General features: G+C 39.7%; 1 protein-coding gene across 8 annotated transcripts in view; it reads left to right on the top strand.

Annotated features, from left to right (window-relative positions):
* Window positions 1-10,088: 10,088 nt before the first annotated feature.
* Window positions 10,089-17,817, top strand: part of LOC131248570 (uncharacterized) — a 74,307-nt gene continuing 66,578 nt past the window's right edge. For 3 of the 8 annotated variants that reach the window (XR_009172306.1, XM_058248943.1, XM_058248932.1), the window contains exons 1-2: window positions 10,091-10,443; window positions 17,137-17,325. Coding sequence is in view for 4 of the 8 variants with exons in the window: in XM_058248943.1 (XP_058104926.1) it covers window positions 10,228-10,443; window positions 17,137-17,325 (405 nt within the window). In the remaining 4 variants the exon portion in view is untranslated. Of the gene's footprint in view, window positions 10,444-17,136; window positions 17,326-17,817 lie in introns of all 8 variants that reach the window. The other 5 variants (XR_009172304.1, XR_009172297.1, XR_009172296.1 and 2 more) reach the window with 3 other exon arrangements.

Here is a 17,817-nt window from a genome sequence, read left to right on the forward strand (position 1 = left end):
TATTATTATTATTTTTTTCTTCTTCTTCTTTTTAATCCTTGTAGATTCCAGCACGTAACTGTTTGGCCTTTAAACTACACGCGCAGAATGTGACTACCAGCAAAGCAACAAGTGTCTTTAAAACGTCCATTCATTCTTTCTGTATTATGCAGGTCGACAAGGTGACTGAGCCAGGCGAATGGGCCACGTTGGGTCACTCACCATGCCTTTATGGTAGTGGGCATTGAAGCCTGGGTCCAGCCCTTGGCCCAAAATTGTCAGTTCAGGCCCTGGCCCAGGAGGGCTAGGCAGTTCGACCCATCTGGCACCCCTAATAATAATGTTGCTTTGTGTCAGGTAAGTATGGCCTCACAGGTTGGGCCCTTACGAAAGTACATGACAGCTCCAGACCTGAAGGCTGCCCTAGAGCAGCGTGGAAACAGGTAGCGCCGGGCTAGCCCACCTCAGCTTTTTCTACATACTCCAGCCCAGTTGACGAAATCATGGAGGCTCATTGCCGTTCATCAAGCAGCTAGGCATCGATATGCCATGATCCGCCGATCAAGTAGCTTCATTCAATATAGGTGTGGAACAGCCTATACAAACACGGATCACGGTCCATCTTTTGTACTCTTTATTACCAGATGGGCTGAGAAGATGCTCTGGGCAGTGCATGCCCGTGGGGGCCCACCTTATGAAAAGTTGGAAAGTCGCACGTGTGACCTTTGCAGGCGAGGCCTCAACCATCGTTAACAACAAAAGGGATGCAGATTGGGTACTATCCCACAGGACGCGGTCGGAAGATGGACAGCACGTGGTGGGATTTGGTTGGCCCACAATCATGTATCAGAGATGAGGCAGGGAGTGGATTTTGTGAGACACCCGATCCACCGAGGTGGGTGGGACCCCAGACGGTGGGGCTTACGGTGACGTATGTGCCTTAATTCCACACCGTCCAACCATTTTGAAAGCTCATTTTAGGCGTGATCTCAAAAATGAAGCTAACTTAAATCTTAGGTGGAATACACAACAGGAAACAGTCGTGATTGAATCCCCACCATTAAAATTTCATAGATTCCACCGAAATGCCTGTTTGGCATCCAACCTGTGGATAAAGCCATAAACACCTAAAGGAAGAGACCACACAAATATCATCTTGATCCAAAGCTTTTGTGGCCCACGAGAAGTTTTTAATAGTCAATCATTACCGTTTCCTGTATTATGGTCCATCTGAGATTTGGAGCTACTTCATTTCCTGGATCATGCCCTAAAATGAGCTTTTAATAAGGATGAACGGTGTAGATGTAGTCACATACATCACAGTGGGCCCCACAGTCATGGGACCAACCCAACTCGGTGGATCTGGCGTCTCACCTAATCCGCTCCCAAAGTTGTTTGATCATGTACCACGTTTCAGGCCAACCAAATCCTGGCAGGTCGCATTAGTCTACTGCGGCGGCCCCGTCCGGACAGTACTCAATAAGAATTCCAATGGGAGTTATATGATACTCGGGCAGCCGGGGATGCTTGATACACCGGCACTTATAAATAATACACCCAGCATGCATTAACTTAAATTAAACGTAGGTATTACTAAACAATTGTTTGAACAATACTAACCTCTGATTTGCGGACACTTGTTTCAACAAACGCTGCCGTTGAATACCTTTCATTTTTGACTGTCCAAGGTCTACCAATCCCACGGATAGATAACAAAAGGAAAATTGACCATATTGACCTCGAAGTTTGGGTCAATTACTTAAAAAGTTATGACATCCCATATATTATAAGAGTGACCATCTAACAAATTTTGAAGATTGTTTTGGACGAAAATGCCTTTGTCCTTGGTTCAGGAGTTATGGGGTCCTGGAGTGAAGTAGAAATCACCTGCTTCTCCAATGCCCGAGAAAACGATGGATCAGCTACTCCCCCTGTCGCCATCTAATGGCTAGTTCTCGGTGGTCATTGGGACCCACCACCATGTATGTGTTTCATCCATGCCGTCCATATATTTTTCCAGATCATTTTATAGTATGAGACCAAAAACGAGGTATATCCCAATCGCAAGTGAAGCACATTACAGGAAATAGTGTTGAATGAGCGTCGTAGACCATTAAAATGATCCCTCTCATTTTTGGGATCAAGCACTAAAACGATCTGTTAAAACAGATGAACGATCGTGCCTTCCACTGTAGACAAATTGAAGGTTTTATGTGAGAATTTTAAGCCTCCAGAAACAAGAAGATCTATTGCAAAACCGAAAAAGGTTCGAATTACATCCCAAGGAAAAGATAGGCCAGCACCCAGATACTCGAGATGCAAACGAATAGATCACAATCAGCGTCGATGCACTTTCATCCCTGTATGCTGAGCCTGAGGCTGATGATGACTTCTTATTTTGGATTTTTTAATATTTTATTGTTTGTGATAATGTAATGTGAACTGTAATATACTTATTGATTCACGAACCTTTGTGCATGTTAACCACGATCCAATGTGGATGATAACTACGATCCGTTGTGCATTTGAACCACAACCCATAGAGGAAATCATGAACTCAACAACAGGTTGTGGTTGTCAAGACCCATGTATCATGTCAATCACGACGCAATGTGGAAAATAATCACGATCCTTTGTACATTTGAACCACGACACACAGATGAAAATAGTGTACATAACAATAGGTCGTGGTTTTCGTGAGACATAGATCGTGGTTGTCATGTTCTATAGGTCGTGCTTTCACTCAATGTCGTGGTCGTCAACAACGATCCATTACCAACATGACAGTCATGACGCATGCAAAATGTCAACCACAACCCATGCAGCATGACAACCACAACCTGTATAACATGACAACCACGAACCCATATCAACTGACAACTATAATCAATGTTTATATGAGATCCCTTCCATCCATCTGATAAGGAATCATATTTTCACCATGTATCATAAATTTCATTTAAATATAATAGTCATTTGTATCACATCATAGGAAAAGGTGTCATATCCATAACCCATTTAACATGAGAACCACGACCCATCTAACATGACAACCACGACCCATATATAATGACAACCACGAACCGTTACAACCACGACCCATATCACATGAGAACCACGACCCTATATTACATGACAACAACGATCCATGATAACCACGACCCATGGGATTTTCCATTTATGACCAGAGGCATACTATTTCTGTCATTGAGGTACAGAGTTGTCCTCCACAACCATAATTACAATACAATATGAATAACAATTCTCTGCAACAGGCATCCAACGAGCCGAAAAACTCTGTTGAGAATGTCTTACTTTAACAACCACGACTCCAGGGGAAACAACGACTTATATAACACAGTCACTGCTAGAAGAGAAGTTGAAGCTGCAGTCTCACTTCTGTCGTTGCCAGAAGAGAGGCTAAAGCTGCACTCTAACTTCTGTCGCTGCCAGAAGAGAAACTAAAGTTGCTGACAAACATGACCATGATTACAATACAGTATGAAGAACAAAAATCCTCAACGAGCACTCAGCAAGCTAAAAAACTATATTGAGAAAGTGTCTTCAGAATTTCCTATGGTGGCCGTTGATTTTCAGGAAGATAGTCAACATCCTTGAACAAAGGGAATGGATCACGCATAAAGGAAGAACGTGAGAAGGACTCAATGGCTTCTTCGAATATCTCCTTCATTATTTTGATTGAAAGAACAAAGAAGTCCACGAATGCTTAATGTGTCGCAATAGGATTCTAGTTCGGATTGGATTGTGAAAGTAATTTGAGACCCAAGTACCACTTTTATAGGTTTGTCAAAGTTCCAAAGGGTCGCACTGATTCCGAAGGGATTACAGGGAAGTGGTGACATCAAAGCGATTTTCTGAAAAAGAGCGAGTGTGGTGCTGATTCCGAGGGATCGCGTTGATTCTGAAGGGAATGGTCATAGTTATTATGTTATATGGGTCATGGTTGTTATATAGGTCCCAAATGAGTCATGGTTGTCATATTGTATAGGTCATGGTTGTCATGTTATATGTGTCGTGGTTATCATGTTATAAGGGTCGTGGTTGTCATGCTATATATGTCGTGGTTGTCATGTTATAAGGGTCGTGGTTTGGTTGCCATGTGATATGGGTTGTGGTTGTCATGTTACCTGGGTCGTGGTTGTCAAGTTATATGTGTCGTGGTTGTCATGTTATATGGGTCGCGGTTTTCATTTTAAGGTCAAAGCCTATAAAATAAAGACTACGACCCATATTGGATGACAACCATGACCCTTACCTCATGACAACCACGACCCATGACAATTACGAGCCTTACCACATTACAACCACGACCCTTACCGCATTACACTAACTTGGTAACGTGCCCATCTGCACGACTATGGCATGACTTGCACATAAGATCCTTACCGTCCATCGAAGTTAGAAATGTAACGTACTCATCCATACCAAAGCTAGCCTGACATTTTTGAAATATAAGATGACTATTGATAGACTGCAGGAGCAGGAATTACAGGCTATATGGGTCGTGGTTGTCATATGGGTCCCAAATTGGTCGTGGTTGTCACATTATATGGGTCATGGTTGTCATGTTATATGTGTCGTGGTTGTTATGTTATAAGGGTCGTGGTTGTCATGTTATATGGGTCGTGGTTGTCATGTTGCCTGGGTCGTGGTTGTCATGTTATATGGGTCATGGTTCTCATTTTAGGGCCAAAGCCTGTGTAACCTGAAAATCACGACCCATATCACATGAAAACCACGACCCATTTAACAAACCACGACTCATATAACATAAGAACCACGACCCATATCACACGAGAACCACGTCCCATATAACATGAGAACTAGAGATATCTTATGGTGTGTTCCACTAGAATATCTACTCCATTACTAGTTCGGATTGGTTTACATGAGTCGTAGTTATAAAGTTATATGGGTTGTGGTTGTCAGTTGAGATGGGTCGTGGTTTTCATGTGATATGTGTCGTGGTTCTCATTTTCTACTCCTAACCACGACACTTACCTCATGTCAACCACGACCCGACAACCACGATCTATATTCAGTGACAACCACGACCCCTGGTCAAGGGGCTGTGTTGAAGCCCAACTCTTTAGCCCACAATTTTATATTGGGTTTATTATGTTATATGGGTAGTGGTGTTAATGTTCGATGGGTCGTAGTTGACATGACAATATAGATCGTGATTTTCTTTGTATATGGATCACTGTAGTCATGATATATGGATCATGGTAGTCAAATTTTATGGACCAATATGCCCTCGACACGTAAAAAGAGGTAATGATGAAAAGGTAGGTCAGTGCCGGATTTATTGTGTTGTGCTGGTATGTCTCATACAGCTCTGATTATCTCTCTGTTATGGGACAGATCTTATGTAAATTTTCAATCTACACTAATTGTTAGTTGTTTGAATATGTACTAATCTTTATCCAAAAATATGAACTTTACTTACAGATGTAGTTGACCACATCGAAATAAACAGTTATGAGGCGTATGGAGAACTACGTGGGCCATACATCCATATGATAAATCTTATTTCTTTGTTATACCTACACACACACACACACACACACACACACACACACTACATATGATGATCAGTTTAGGTGACATTTACATATCACTATTGACCCCGCATATCTCCATTTGTACTGAATCAATATGTCACACGTACATACATTAGAAATTAGGGTGCAAAGGCGAAATGTTCGCTTATGATTCTCAACGCATAACATCAATCGTCGATCATCTTGTTCTAGTCTTTGAGCTCATCATAAATCAGATTTAATCTGTTTAAATTGTTCATGGTTGATGGATTCCTTTGAAAATTTTAATAACCACACGTGTCGAGCCATCAATGGCCCACACTAAGTAAAAATGACAAATAATTGGTTTACGAAACTTATTGGTTTTAACTGTTGTGGTCCATTGGATATGAATATTTTGATAATTCTTTGGAAAATTTTATTTCTTGATTTTACAAATTGAAATTCTGTTTCTTGAACTGTTGTGGTCCATTAGATATCACAATCGTTGACTCATCGATCGTGATATCTATCATTACTTGAAGGGTCAGGTATATCGGATCATTGACTATCTGATCATTTCTTACAGGTTGCAAATGAGGAGACGATAGGTTCGAATGTAAAGTATAATATATGTTGTTATCCTCAATGAAAGGACAACGCCTCACTTTCGCTACATACAATGGTATTTGTATTGGAAGAGTCTGTCCACATAATAACATATATGCTTCAAGATCTTCATCGTCTTTGATTATATGTGGGCGGAGGAATCCATGTAGTGCATCACCGTACACAACTTTAATTATCAAATTGAATTCATTCGATGCAGTCTTCGTAATCTGATACATTTTATCTAGCAGCTATCGATATGTAATATCATCACTCATAACAAATCCCTTTGAGTCTCCACCATCGTAGGTAAACACTCTCTTATCATATACACTCTCTTCATCATAATAGCATGATATAGGCCTACGATCCACACTCTTCCAATATTAGTTAATCTACCAAAAAATTGAATGCGTACAACTTGTCAGAAATGCAGAATACTGGTTGTCATCTTAAATGGGTCGTGGTTATCATCTATATTAGTTCGTGGTTGTCATCCACATTGGGTTGTGGTTGTTAGCTGATATGGGTCGTGGTTCTTATGTTACATTGGTCATGGTTGTCACGGAATATGGATCATGGTTGGCAACCACATTCTACAACCCATATACAACAGCGATCCCTTGTTCATCAAAACCACGATACAAGTGGAATACAATCACGATCCAATGTGTATGTGAACCACGATCACACGACAAGGTCGTGGTTGTCATACACACTGGGTGGTGGTTCTCAACTACGATCCATTGTAAATGACAATAACGACCCATTGTTCGTCATATCCACGACCCATTTAGTAATAACGTGATATTCTTTTTCAGAAAATCGCATTCATTTCGCTATTTCCCCATAATTTCGAAAAACGGTATTCCTAACATCGGAAAACCACTAGTCACACGACATCCTAATCACATTAACCACGACCTAGAATCCTAATTGCAAGGCCCAACTTGTTTGGGTCATGGTTGTCATGTTATATGGGTTATGGTTTTTATGTAGGACGGGTTGTGGTTGTCAGCTGATATGGGTCGTGGTTATCATGTTACATGAGTCGTGGTTGTCAAAGAATATGGATTGTAGTTGGCAACCACGTTCTACGACCCATATACGACAACGATCCATTATTCATCAAAACCATGATCCAATGTGTATGTGAACCACGATCACGTGATAGGGTCGTGGTTGTCATACACACTAGGTGGTGGTTCCTAACTACGATTCATTGTGGATAACAACAACGACCCATTGTTCGTCATATCCACGACCCATTCGGTAATATCGTCACATTCTTTTTCAGGAGATCGCATTTATTTCGTTATTTCCCCGTAATCCCGAAAATGGTAGTCCTAACATTGGAAAACCAGTAGCACCGACATCCTAATCACATTAACCACTCATTCACCAGCCTATAAAAGTGGTACTTGAGTTTCAAATTACTTTCACAAGTCAATTCGAACCAGAATCCTTATTACAACACCTTCAACATTCATGGATTTCTTTACATTTTCAATCAAAATAATAGAGGAGATATTCGCAGAAGGCATCGAGTCCTTCTCGTGTTCTTCCTTTATGTGTGATCCTTTTCCTTTTCTTAGGGATATTGTCGATTTTCCTGAAGATCAACAACCTCCACAGTAAACTCTTAAGACAATTTCATAACTCTGGCAACTCGGAGATAATTTCTCTGAGACGGACAGAGATATCAAGTGGTGTTGTTCCGCTTGGTCTTGCGAGCAGGACTTTAATGAGAAAAGGCTGCACTGGATCGAGAGGTACAACGCGGCAAAAGAAGCGAAAGCTGAGGCCGCTAAAAGATTTGAAGACCTCAAATTAGCCCACCTGCAGCTCCTATCCAGTCACTCTTCTTCTTCCTTGTTCTGTTATTTTTGTAATTAAATGAAAGTTCACTTATTGATTTTATAGTCATCTTACGAAGTTTACATATAATGATATTTTTGGGTGCAATAGAATATCATATAGGGTCGTGATTGTCATGTGATAAGGGTCGTGGTTGTAAGGGATGCGTTAAAGTCCTAACTCGTTGGCCCCACTATGTTGCATCGTAGTTGACATGTTATATAGGTGTCGTGATTGACAACCACGAACCACTTGAAGGGTCATGGTTTTCAACCGAAATGGGTCGTGGTTCACAGGGCAGTGAAAAGCACGATCCGTATAACATGACGACCACGACTCATTTGGCATGACAACCATGACCCATAACATCTGCTAACCACGACCCATGTAACATGATGACCACGACTCATGTGCATGTGAAAAGCATGATTCTTATAACATGACAACCAAGAACCAATGTGCATGGAAACCACGATCCTTCGTCTGGGTCGTGGTTTTGAATACATGAAGGGTTGTGGTTTTCATGTTACTGTCGGTGGCCGAGGTTTGATTTCTTGGAGGGTGGAAGGTTTGAAAACGTGAAGTCGTGATTTTCTACTATCAATGGTGGATGTTTGATTGAGGTGTGCCCTACAGTAGTCTCCCTTCACGTGACAAGAACCTTCTCAACTCTGATTTTCTTTTACCTTATCAAAATGCCTACAAAAAAATAAAATACGGACCTCGTAGTGGAAGAGAATTTCAGACGAGGACAAACAACATCCCTCTCTGACAGTTAGTCCCTGGATCTTCAGTTTTCTATGAAAATGAAAGAAGAAGAAGAAGGTTCGTAAAAGGTGTGTGTGAAAGGCGACATTTGGCCCTTCCAAGCTCATATATTCTGCGGTATTCTCCGGGGGAGAACGGATTGGCTACGCCCCCTGTCACCAGCCATGGGCCCAATCATGACGTATGTGTTTCATCCATTCCATTCATTTGTTTCTATAGTGGAAGGCACGATTGTTCATCTGTTTTGACAGATCATTTTAGTGCTTGATCCCAAAAATGAGAGAGATCATTTTAATGGCCTGTGATGCTCATTCAACACCGTTTCCTGTAATGTGCTTCACTTGCGATTGGGATATACCTCGTTTTTGGTCTCATACCATAGAATGATTTGAAAAAAATATATGGACGGCATGGATGAAACACATATGGTGGTGGGTCCCAGCGACCATCGAGAACTAGTCATTGGCGGGCGGCAGGGGGAGTAGCCGATTCGTCGCTTTCTTGGGCGTTGGAGCAGCAGGTGACTTCTATTTCACTTCAGGACCGTATGACTCCTGAACTAGAGACGGGCATTTTCGTCTGAAACAATCTTCAAAAGTTGTCAGAAAGTCACTCTTAGGATATATGAACTGTGTAAGTTTTTTAGATAATTAACTCAAACTTTGAGGCCACTATGGTCAATTTCTTATAATAAAATGACACATCCTCAGGAAACGGATCGGCTACTCCCCCGCCACCTGACTCCCTAGCTGGTGGTCGGTGCTCCATGGGCACCATCATGATGTATTTGTTTCATCCATTCCGTTCATCCATTTTTACATATCATTTTATGGATTTATCCAAAAATTAGAGGGATATATATCTCAGGTGGACCACACCACATGAAAACAATAGTGATTGGATATTCACCATTAAAATCCTCCTAAGGCCTACTATACTATTTATTTGACATCCAATCCGTTGATTAGGTCATACAGCCCAGATGAAGAGAAAAAGAAAAGATCAGCTTGATCCAAAACTTTTATGGCCCCTAAAACGTTTTTAATGGTCGAACGTCATTCAACACTGTTTCCTGTAATGTGGCCGACTTGAGATTTGGATGTACCTCATTTGTGGACTCAGAGAGTAAAATGATCTTTAAAAATAGATGGACGGCATGGATGAAACACATACATCATGGTGGGTCCCACATAACACCGACCACCAGCCATTGGCTGGTCTCAGGGGAGTAGCCAATCCGTTTCCGTCTGGTCAACATAATCTTTACAGTTTTACTTGTATGACGTGTATGCAATTTCAATTTTCTACCAAGTGCCTGCGTATCATCTATCACTCGCCAACGGAGTATCAGTAGTTTTTCTCTATTGAAGAGATTTTCCCATGCCATTCATTTCCCTCCACTTTCAGAAGCGATAAACCCTCTACCCCTCAGAAGCGATAAACCCTCTACCCCTCAGAAGCAGCAGCAGCAATGGCGAAAATCGCCTTTCAAAATCTCCTTCCAGCCCTAGGTTTGGGGTTTCCATCAAAATCATTTCTCTCCAGCAGAATTCCATCTCTCCCACCTCATTACCTCTCCTTAAACAGAGGCAGGAGATTCTCCTCGTCATCAAAGATCAGCATGAGCTTGAAAGCTGGCATTGTCGGACTCCCCAACGTCGGAAAATCCACCCTCTTCAATGCCGTCGTAAGAAATCTCTCTCTCTCTCTCTCTCTCTCTCTCTTCTTTCATTGAATTCCATCCATGATTGCCTCATTCTGCTTCTCTTTTTTTTCAATGCCGTTATAATATACTGTTCTGTTGATTATGCGTATAAGTGAAGAAATGGGATTATCTGTAAATTGCATGTGTGGTAAAAACATTTGTAGAAAGGCGAGATGTGATACTACCACATGCATTTTCCACTATTTCTTGATTGGTGGCAGCTTATACCCAGTACGCAGGCCGTGCCGTGCATATAGTTGCAATCCAGACCATCCCAATCATGGGGTCCATGTAACATATCCAGATAAATATGTACTTTTTGGATGATCCTAACTATCTAATTGTTGGCCTTTAATGGACCATGAAAAGAGAATTGTCGGCAGTCCATTTTAAATGGCTGTTATTGGGCAATTAAGATCGTCTGTTTAGTGTGATATTCATGATATGATCCACCCAAAATGTGGCCATGATTCAGAGGTTTGGATTGACTTACATGTATGCCTTGTCTACCATGGATGAATCACTACTATATATCATATGGTGGGAAAATTGAACATAATAGAATAGCCGCTTGCAGCAACTTTTTAGGTGCCATCTTTATCATCTGGACTATCTCAATACACATGTCAAATCTGGACACTTGTACCATAATTGTTCCTAACATTGGCTGAAGTGAAAGAGGATTCATACCATGCTCCGGCAGGGCATATCACATCATGTGCATGTCCCTTGTTCATTTCACATGCATGTACCTCAATCCAAACCATAAAAATTGCAGACCCCACTATGTATGAAGGCTAACACAAAACTCACAATAAAACAATTTGAATGTCTGTTTGGTGGCCATAAAATGGATGAGTAAAAGGAGAATGGTCGGTGGTTGTGCATTCCCACAATATGCATTGACCGTCCTACCTCTACCCACCTCCAAGCCGCTAGCACCTGTTAATTCCTTGGTAGAAATTCCCCAAGGTATAGTGCAGTTTTTGATTTTTAACTTTGCAACCGTGATTATAGGATGCCGCTCGCTTGGAGACCGAAACCAGTACAAGTTGTCACAACCAAAGTTGTCAAAATCGTTACCATATCGCAAATTGTAAGAGGGGTTGAATCGTATTGAATCGCAAATCGTATCGTAAATCGTAAGATTTTTTCTAATTTACAAAATATATATATAAAAGATATGAAAAGATATAAGTAAATCATAAAAGATTAAAAATGCATCAATCATCCATTTGCCATCAACATGTATCAAAAAAGTTATACATATCCTGATATTATCAATTGAGAAAATGTAGATCAGGATTCTTGTCTTTTTCCTTTCTTTTCTTTTGTTGTCTTTTAAAAAATTTACCAGAAAAAACATACAAGAGTCCTTAAAAATTTATACCTTTCATAAGTGTAGAAATTGAATAAAAACAATAATAAATTGATTTTTTAAGTATTTTTTGGGCCCCTTTATGCAATCTACAATGATCGTACGATTCGATGCAATTATCATACGATTCATATGATAATCATACGATTATTTAGGATTTGCGATTTGGGTGTAAGATTCAAATCGTACACCCATGCGATACGATATGAATTGTACGATTTTGATAACACTAGTCCCAACTTGTTCTGTTTTGGTCTGGCAACTCAATTCATATCCTAGTGGAACCAAGACTGATTGGTTTCAGCTGAGATTTGACTCCATGTTTGCAACACATAATGACAATTGGATACTCATCATGATGAAAAATATAGCAAAAGTTTCACACTGGCTTTCAACCTGACACAATTGTTCTTTATTTGGGGAAATTGGGACTAGCAATGAGAGCACAAAACTCCCACAGGCACTATGTAATAGCCTATTACATAGTTATAATGACAACTGGATATTATAGAAATTCCTCCTGTTTTGCCCTTTTTAAATACACATTCGGGAATGAGGTAAGATCAAAACTACTCCTTTGGGCTTGAAAGGACCCTATAGCCATGCGATAATAAGATTTGCTAATATTTACCTGCACCGGGTTTGGGCGAATGGCTAACGTTGTGGATTTGCTCCCCATAGACGCGAGTTTGATTCCCTTCCCCGGGATTACCCGATGCACGTGGATTGCGGGCATCCGCACGAACTAGCCTCACCTTAAAATGGGACGGAAACACCCTATCGTCATAAAAAAATGGTAATAATTATTAATATGATTATTCTAAAAGGTAGGAAGAACCCAAGAGATAGTCAAATAATTAGAAAAATAAATAAAAAACCTTCCATGTTGCCTTACAACGAAAGAAGAATGTACAATTCATCCTTTTTTTAACACAACAGACCTTGCATGTTGCCTCACAATGAAAGAAGAATGGTACAATTCATCCTTTGTTGAACACAGCAAACATTCCACGTTGCCTCACAATGAAAGAAGAATGGTACAATTCATCCTTTGTTGAACACAACAAATGTTTGATAGAGCAAAGTTCTTGAGTTGGAGATTTTCGATTGTGAGAATTTTATATATATATATATATATATATATATATATATATATATATTTGAGGTCAACCTTTTCTTTGTAAAGGGATAAGTTGAGTCACTGCTGCACTATTGCAGAAGTACTATATTGGAATATTATAAATATATTGTAGTGCCTTCTTGTAAATACAGTCTTTCAAATGTCCAAAATCTTCATAGATCTTTTAGATTCCTCCTAGTTATGGTCATAGAGGCTCATAAAACCGTAGGTTCATTAGTCTCTTTATTAGGAAATACAATTTTCTCTATTTTTTTACATGGTATTAGAACAAGCTGTTTGTTGCTGCCACTCCACCATACTGCTTGACCATCTCACCACCCCCCTTCTGATCGATACTACCTCACTTCCTCTTTTGATCTCCATTGCCTCCTCATGTCATCGCCTCATCATCTCATTGCACCTTTTTCGTTTGCTTCATTGTCTCATGGCCTCATTGCCCTCGTTTGGTTGCCTCATTGGCTTTTTATGGTCATTGATCAATTGCCCCATGAACCAAGGTATTTAGTAATGGTAACAGTGGCCGTAATGGCCACCACTGTTACATTTACGATACGAGGTGTAACGGTCCCCTTTTTTTTTTATTGAAAAACATCCAAAAAATCTGTATTGGCCCTGTAACAGTTCATTATGGGGCTGTTACGGCCTTTATATGAGGCTTAACGGGCCGCTACGGGGGTTGTAACGGCCATTACGGGTCATTTTTTCTGTTATAACCTTTACGATCCCGTAATGTGTAACGGTTGCCACCGTTACCTTTACATAACCGTCTTTACAACCCTATAATGGCCTTTACGACACACCATGCCATCAACCCTCTATAAGTTTCCACTAATCCACCGCTTCACATGTCCATCTTCTGATCATCTCATCCCCACCAAGTAGGTTCTTGTCAACAGTGTTTTAAATAGCTTATGCTATGTAGCGTGTAGCTTATGCCTTGTAGCGTACCTTAGCTTACACTAATAGTTATTTTTCACTAAACATTAAAATCAATGTATGTTTTCAATGATTTTTTTACAATTTTCTATTTTCAGTAAAAATTAGTTAATCTTTTCAATGATCTTATTAAAATAATACAAGTAACAGAGCTAAATCAATGCTGTTGACCTTTCTTTATCTTTATACTTAATCTTTGCCCTAATTTTCATATTATTTAGGTTGTGTTTTGTTAAACCAAATATCATGAATTTCATGATTAATTTGGTACAAAATATCATGAAATTTCGTGATATTTGGTGCAACCAAGTATAACCTTAATTAAAGTTTTAGAAGTAGCGTGTAATGTATAAATTACACTAATAGCTTATGCCTCATGCTTCAAAGGTGTTAACGCTGTGCTACATGCTATTCACTATTTAAAACATTGCTTGTCAGAGGTGCTGTTGAATAATTGAAGATCCAAAAAAGGAAAAAAAGTGAACAAAGTATTATTCGTCTTGTTTTAATCCACCCTTTTTGGACATCTACTTTCTTGTTTCTTTTTGGCTGAATGGTTATATCTCCTATTATGGAGCCAACTTGTCACTCTATTATGAAGCCGTGATTTGTGGAGCTACCTATTGCAAATGCATACGTCTCAACCAATGAAAGATAAAGTAGTGAGTATTACATATGTGACATATGTAATGCATTTGAAAATTGCAACCCTAATTTTAAATATTGGTTATCTTACTTCACTGACTTTTCAATTAATATTTTGCTTCAATCTCTTGATAACATTTTTCAGATCGACAATAATTTCATCATCTTCCTGATAATTTCATCATGGACCCTTATGCATGCCTAGCTTCACCTTGTGGCTCCGAAATGAGAATCTACACATCCTATCATGGGATAATAACTTCAAGAAACAACTGTGAGCTATCATACCCCTAAGCAGGGCACAATCTAATAGCAAGGGGTCTCACAAAGGGTCAAACCACTTCACTGCTTCCTCACCATGCTATAACATACCACCAATTCCAAAAAAAAGGGGGAAAAACAGCCCCAACATTGCACACAACCCCTTTTAGAGCTAGCTGGAACTCAACAAATCATCACCAAAGCTTCAAATCTCCACGAATCACCGCGGTTTCACTTCCGGGAGATCCGAAATAAGTATATGTGTCAAACATGACAACCAATGACCTCCTCGAGAAGGCCCCTTGAACGGCACAATGAAAAAAAAAAAACCCGGTATAGTCAGACCATTCCTCTAATTCTAGAAAGACACTCTAAAAACTAAAAATTCTCGAAAAATCACCACAAATCACCTCAAGCAATGTTCTCTATTAATGTAGTACATTTTTCCACTAAGGGGACCCCTCTACATGCAGGTGCTGACATCAACCGCATGGTGTGTTGATGTTAGCAGTGGTCTCGAGGAGAAAGCTTCTCCCTGTTGTGAGGAGGTTTTGATACTAAGTAGCAGAAGTTGGAAAAGAGAAAAGGAGAAGAGGAAAGGAAGGAGAGAAGGGAAGAAGAGCAAATGTGAGGGACAAGAGTCTTAGGTGTTAGTATCGGAAGGGGTAACACACACACACACACACTTTATGACTAATAAAGGAGTTTAGAATGGTACTCATGGATATATATAAACAAGATTCACATGCACATGCATACACAATAAAATCTCTCTCCACAAATCGGAACACAACTTCCAATTATGGATTGGCCACATTGTTCGGAGTATCCCCGATATATTGATAATATCTCTGATATTATCCGTATCTCTAGCTTAGCTATATTGATAACACTGGTAGTATCGGAAATTCTAGGTAATGGCGATAGAACACGAAGTATTGCCTATGTATCGATATTGCCAATGTATCACCAATATTTTCGACCATGTAAATTCTAGGTGTCGCTTGTATCACCAATATTTTGGAGTATAAATTCTAGGTGTTGCTTGTATCGCCAATGTATCGGCGATATTTTGATAATATGGCCAATATATCGTTAATGTATCGATATTGCCAAAAATCTGTTTATTAAAAAAATTTACATGTCAATTTATTTAATGGGTGCATGGTTGTACGATGAAATGCATGTTTGTATGTGTGTATTTGCATGCATGCATGGATGGATGGATGGATGGATCGATGGATGCATGGATGGATGGATGGTTGTGTGTGTGTATCATACACGTGTGTTTTTATGTATGCATGCATGGATCATACATGTGTGTGCGCGCGAGCGCGCGTGCGTGAATGGATGGATCCATTATTTTCCCCATGTTTCCCCAGTGTTTCCTTGAGTCAACAATACATGCTTTTAGGCCCCTCTAAAGGAAAACTTATTATTTGATTCCTAAATATGCAAATATGCATCTTTGTCGCTATTATTTAATTCTTAGACATGCAAATATGTGTATTTTAGCATCTCCTGAAATATCATTGAAAAATTCCATTATTTTGCCCATGTTTCTCTTATGTTTCCTTGAGTCAACATTATGTGCTTTTAGACCCCCATGCTCGTAGTGGATGCGGATTGCATCCTACCCCCGCCCATCTCTAGCCACAAACGGGCAATTCTGTGGGTGGGCCCACCATGATATATCTGTTTATCCACAGCATCCATCCCTTCTCTCAAATCATTTCAAATTATGTGCACAAAAATGAGGCAGATCCAACACTCAAGTGGACCACACCAAATAATAAGCTTGGGTTGCATTAAATGCACAAAGCATTAAATGCAAGAGTCATCTTTGGTGTGGTCCACTTGAGCATTGGATCTGCCTCATTTTTGTGCACATACCTTAAAATGATTTGGCAGAAGGGATGGACAGTGTGGATAAACATATACATCACGGTGGGCCTGCCCACAGAACTGCCCGTTCGTGGCTAGAGACGGGCGTGGGTAGGACGCAATCCGCGACCGTTCATAGTGTGGTATCATACATGTAAGGACACCATACTACGGACACTGATTGGCCACGATTATGAATTAAAATTGTGATTCTTCCATTTTGATATCTTTCCTCTATATTTAATCAAACCATCGCAATCCAGTTCAATTGAGCATCCAACTGCATCAAAATCTTCTGGACTGTCATTGCTATCAATTCATTGTAGTTTCCTAGTACTTTTGCCTCTTAACTAACTTCTTCATGATTGGTGCTTGCTTCCTAACTACAGAATAAAGAGATCATTGGCATAAAGCATTTTATTTCTTGTAGGTTGAGAATGGAAAAGCGCAAGCTGCAAATTTTCCCTTTTGCACGATAGAGCCCAATGTTGGGATTGTTGCAGTTCCAGATCCACGCTTGAATGTGCTTTCTGATCTCAGCAAATCTCAACGAGCGGTCCCAGCATCTATAGAATTTGTAGATATTGCTGGGCTTGTGAAAGGAGCCAGTCAAGGAGAGGTAATGACGAATATCATTTCATTGTTTAGCTCATAAGATTCAGGTTTCAAGTTGCAAAGATACAACATGCAGCAATGTGACAACTGACAAGCATTGTTGACCATGTAAATTGGTATTTTGTTAACTTAATGCTAATGAGGATGGGCTTTGGGATAAAAATGGAGAAGTTGGATGGTGGAATGTATGAGCTTTAGCCTTTAGCCCATTTTTCAGTGCTAGTAAATGGTAACCCAAGCAATGTTTTGAAAGTCAAATTGGATCGTAAAATCACAGGAGGATTGAAATCGCAAATCATAAATTGAAAAAAGTAAAATCATAGGATTTTATCTTTTACACAAAATATAGAAAAAATCTGAAATAATATTCATAAAATCTGAAAAATAGGATATATGATCAAATATTTATTATTTTATTATTCCACATAATTTGTAGGTAAGTGTTGAATATATTATTACAAGACATTGCTTGACATTATTTTAATAAAAATCTAGC

The sequence above is a fragment of the Magnolia sinica genome, chromosome 1 (genome assembly GCF_029962835.1).
Source record: "Magnolia sinica isolate HGM2019 chromosome 1, MsV1, whole genome shotgun sequence".
NCBI classification, from domain to species: Eukaryota; Viridiplantae; Streptophyta; class Magnoliopsida; order Magnoliales; family Magnoliaceae; genus Magnolia; species Magnolia sinica.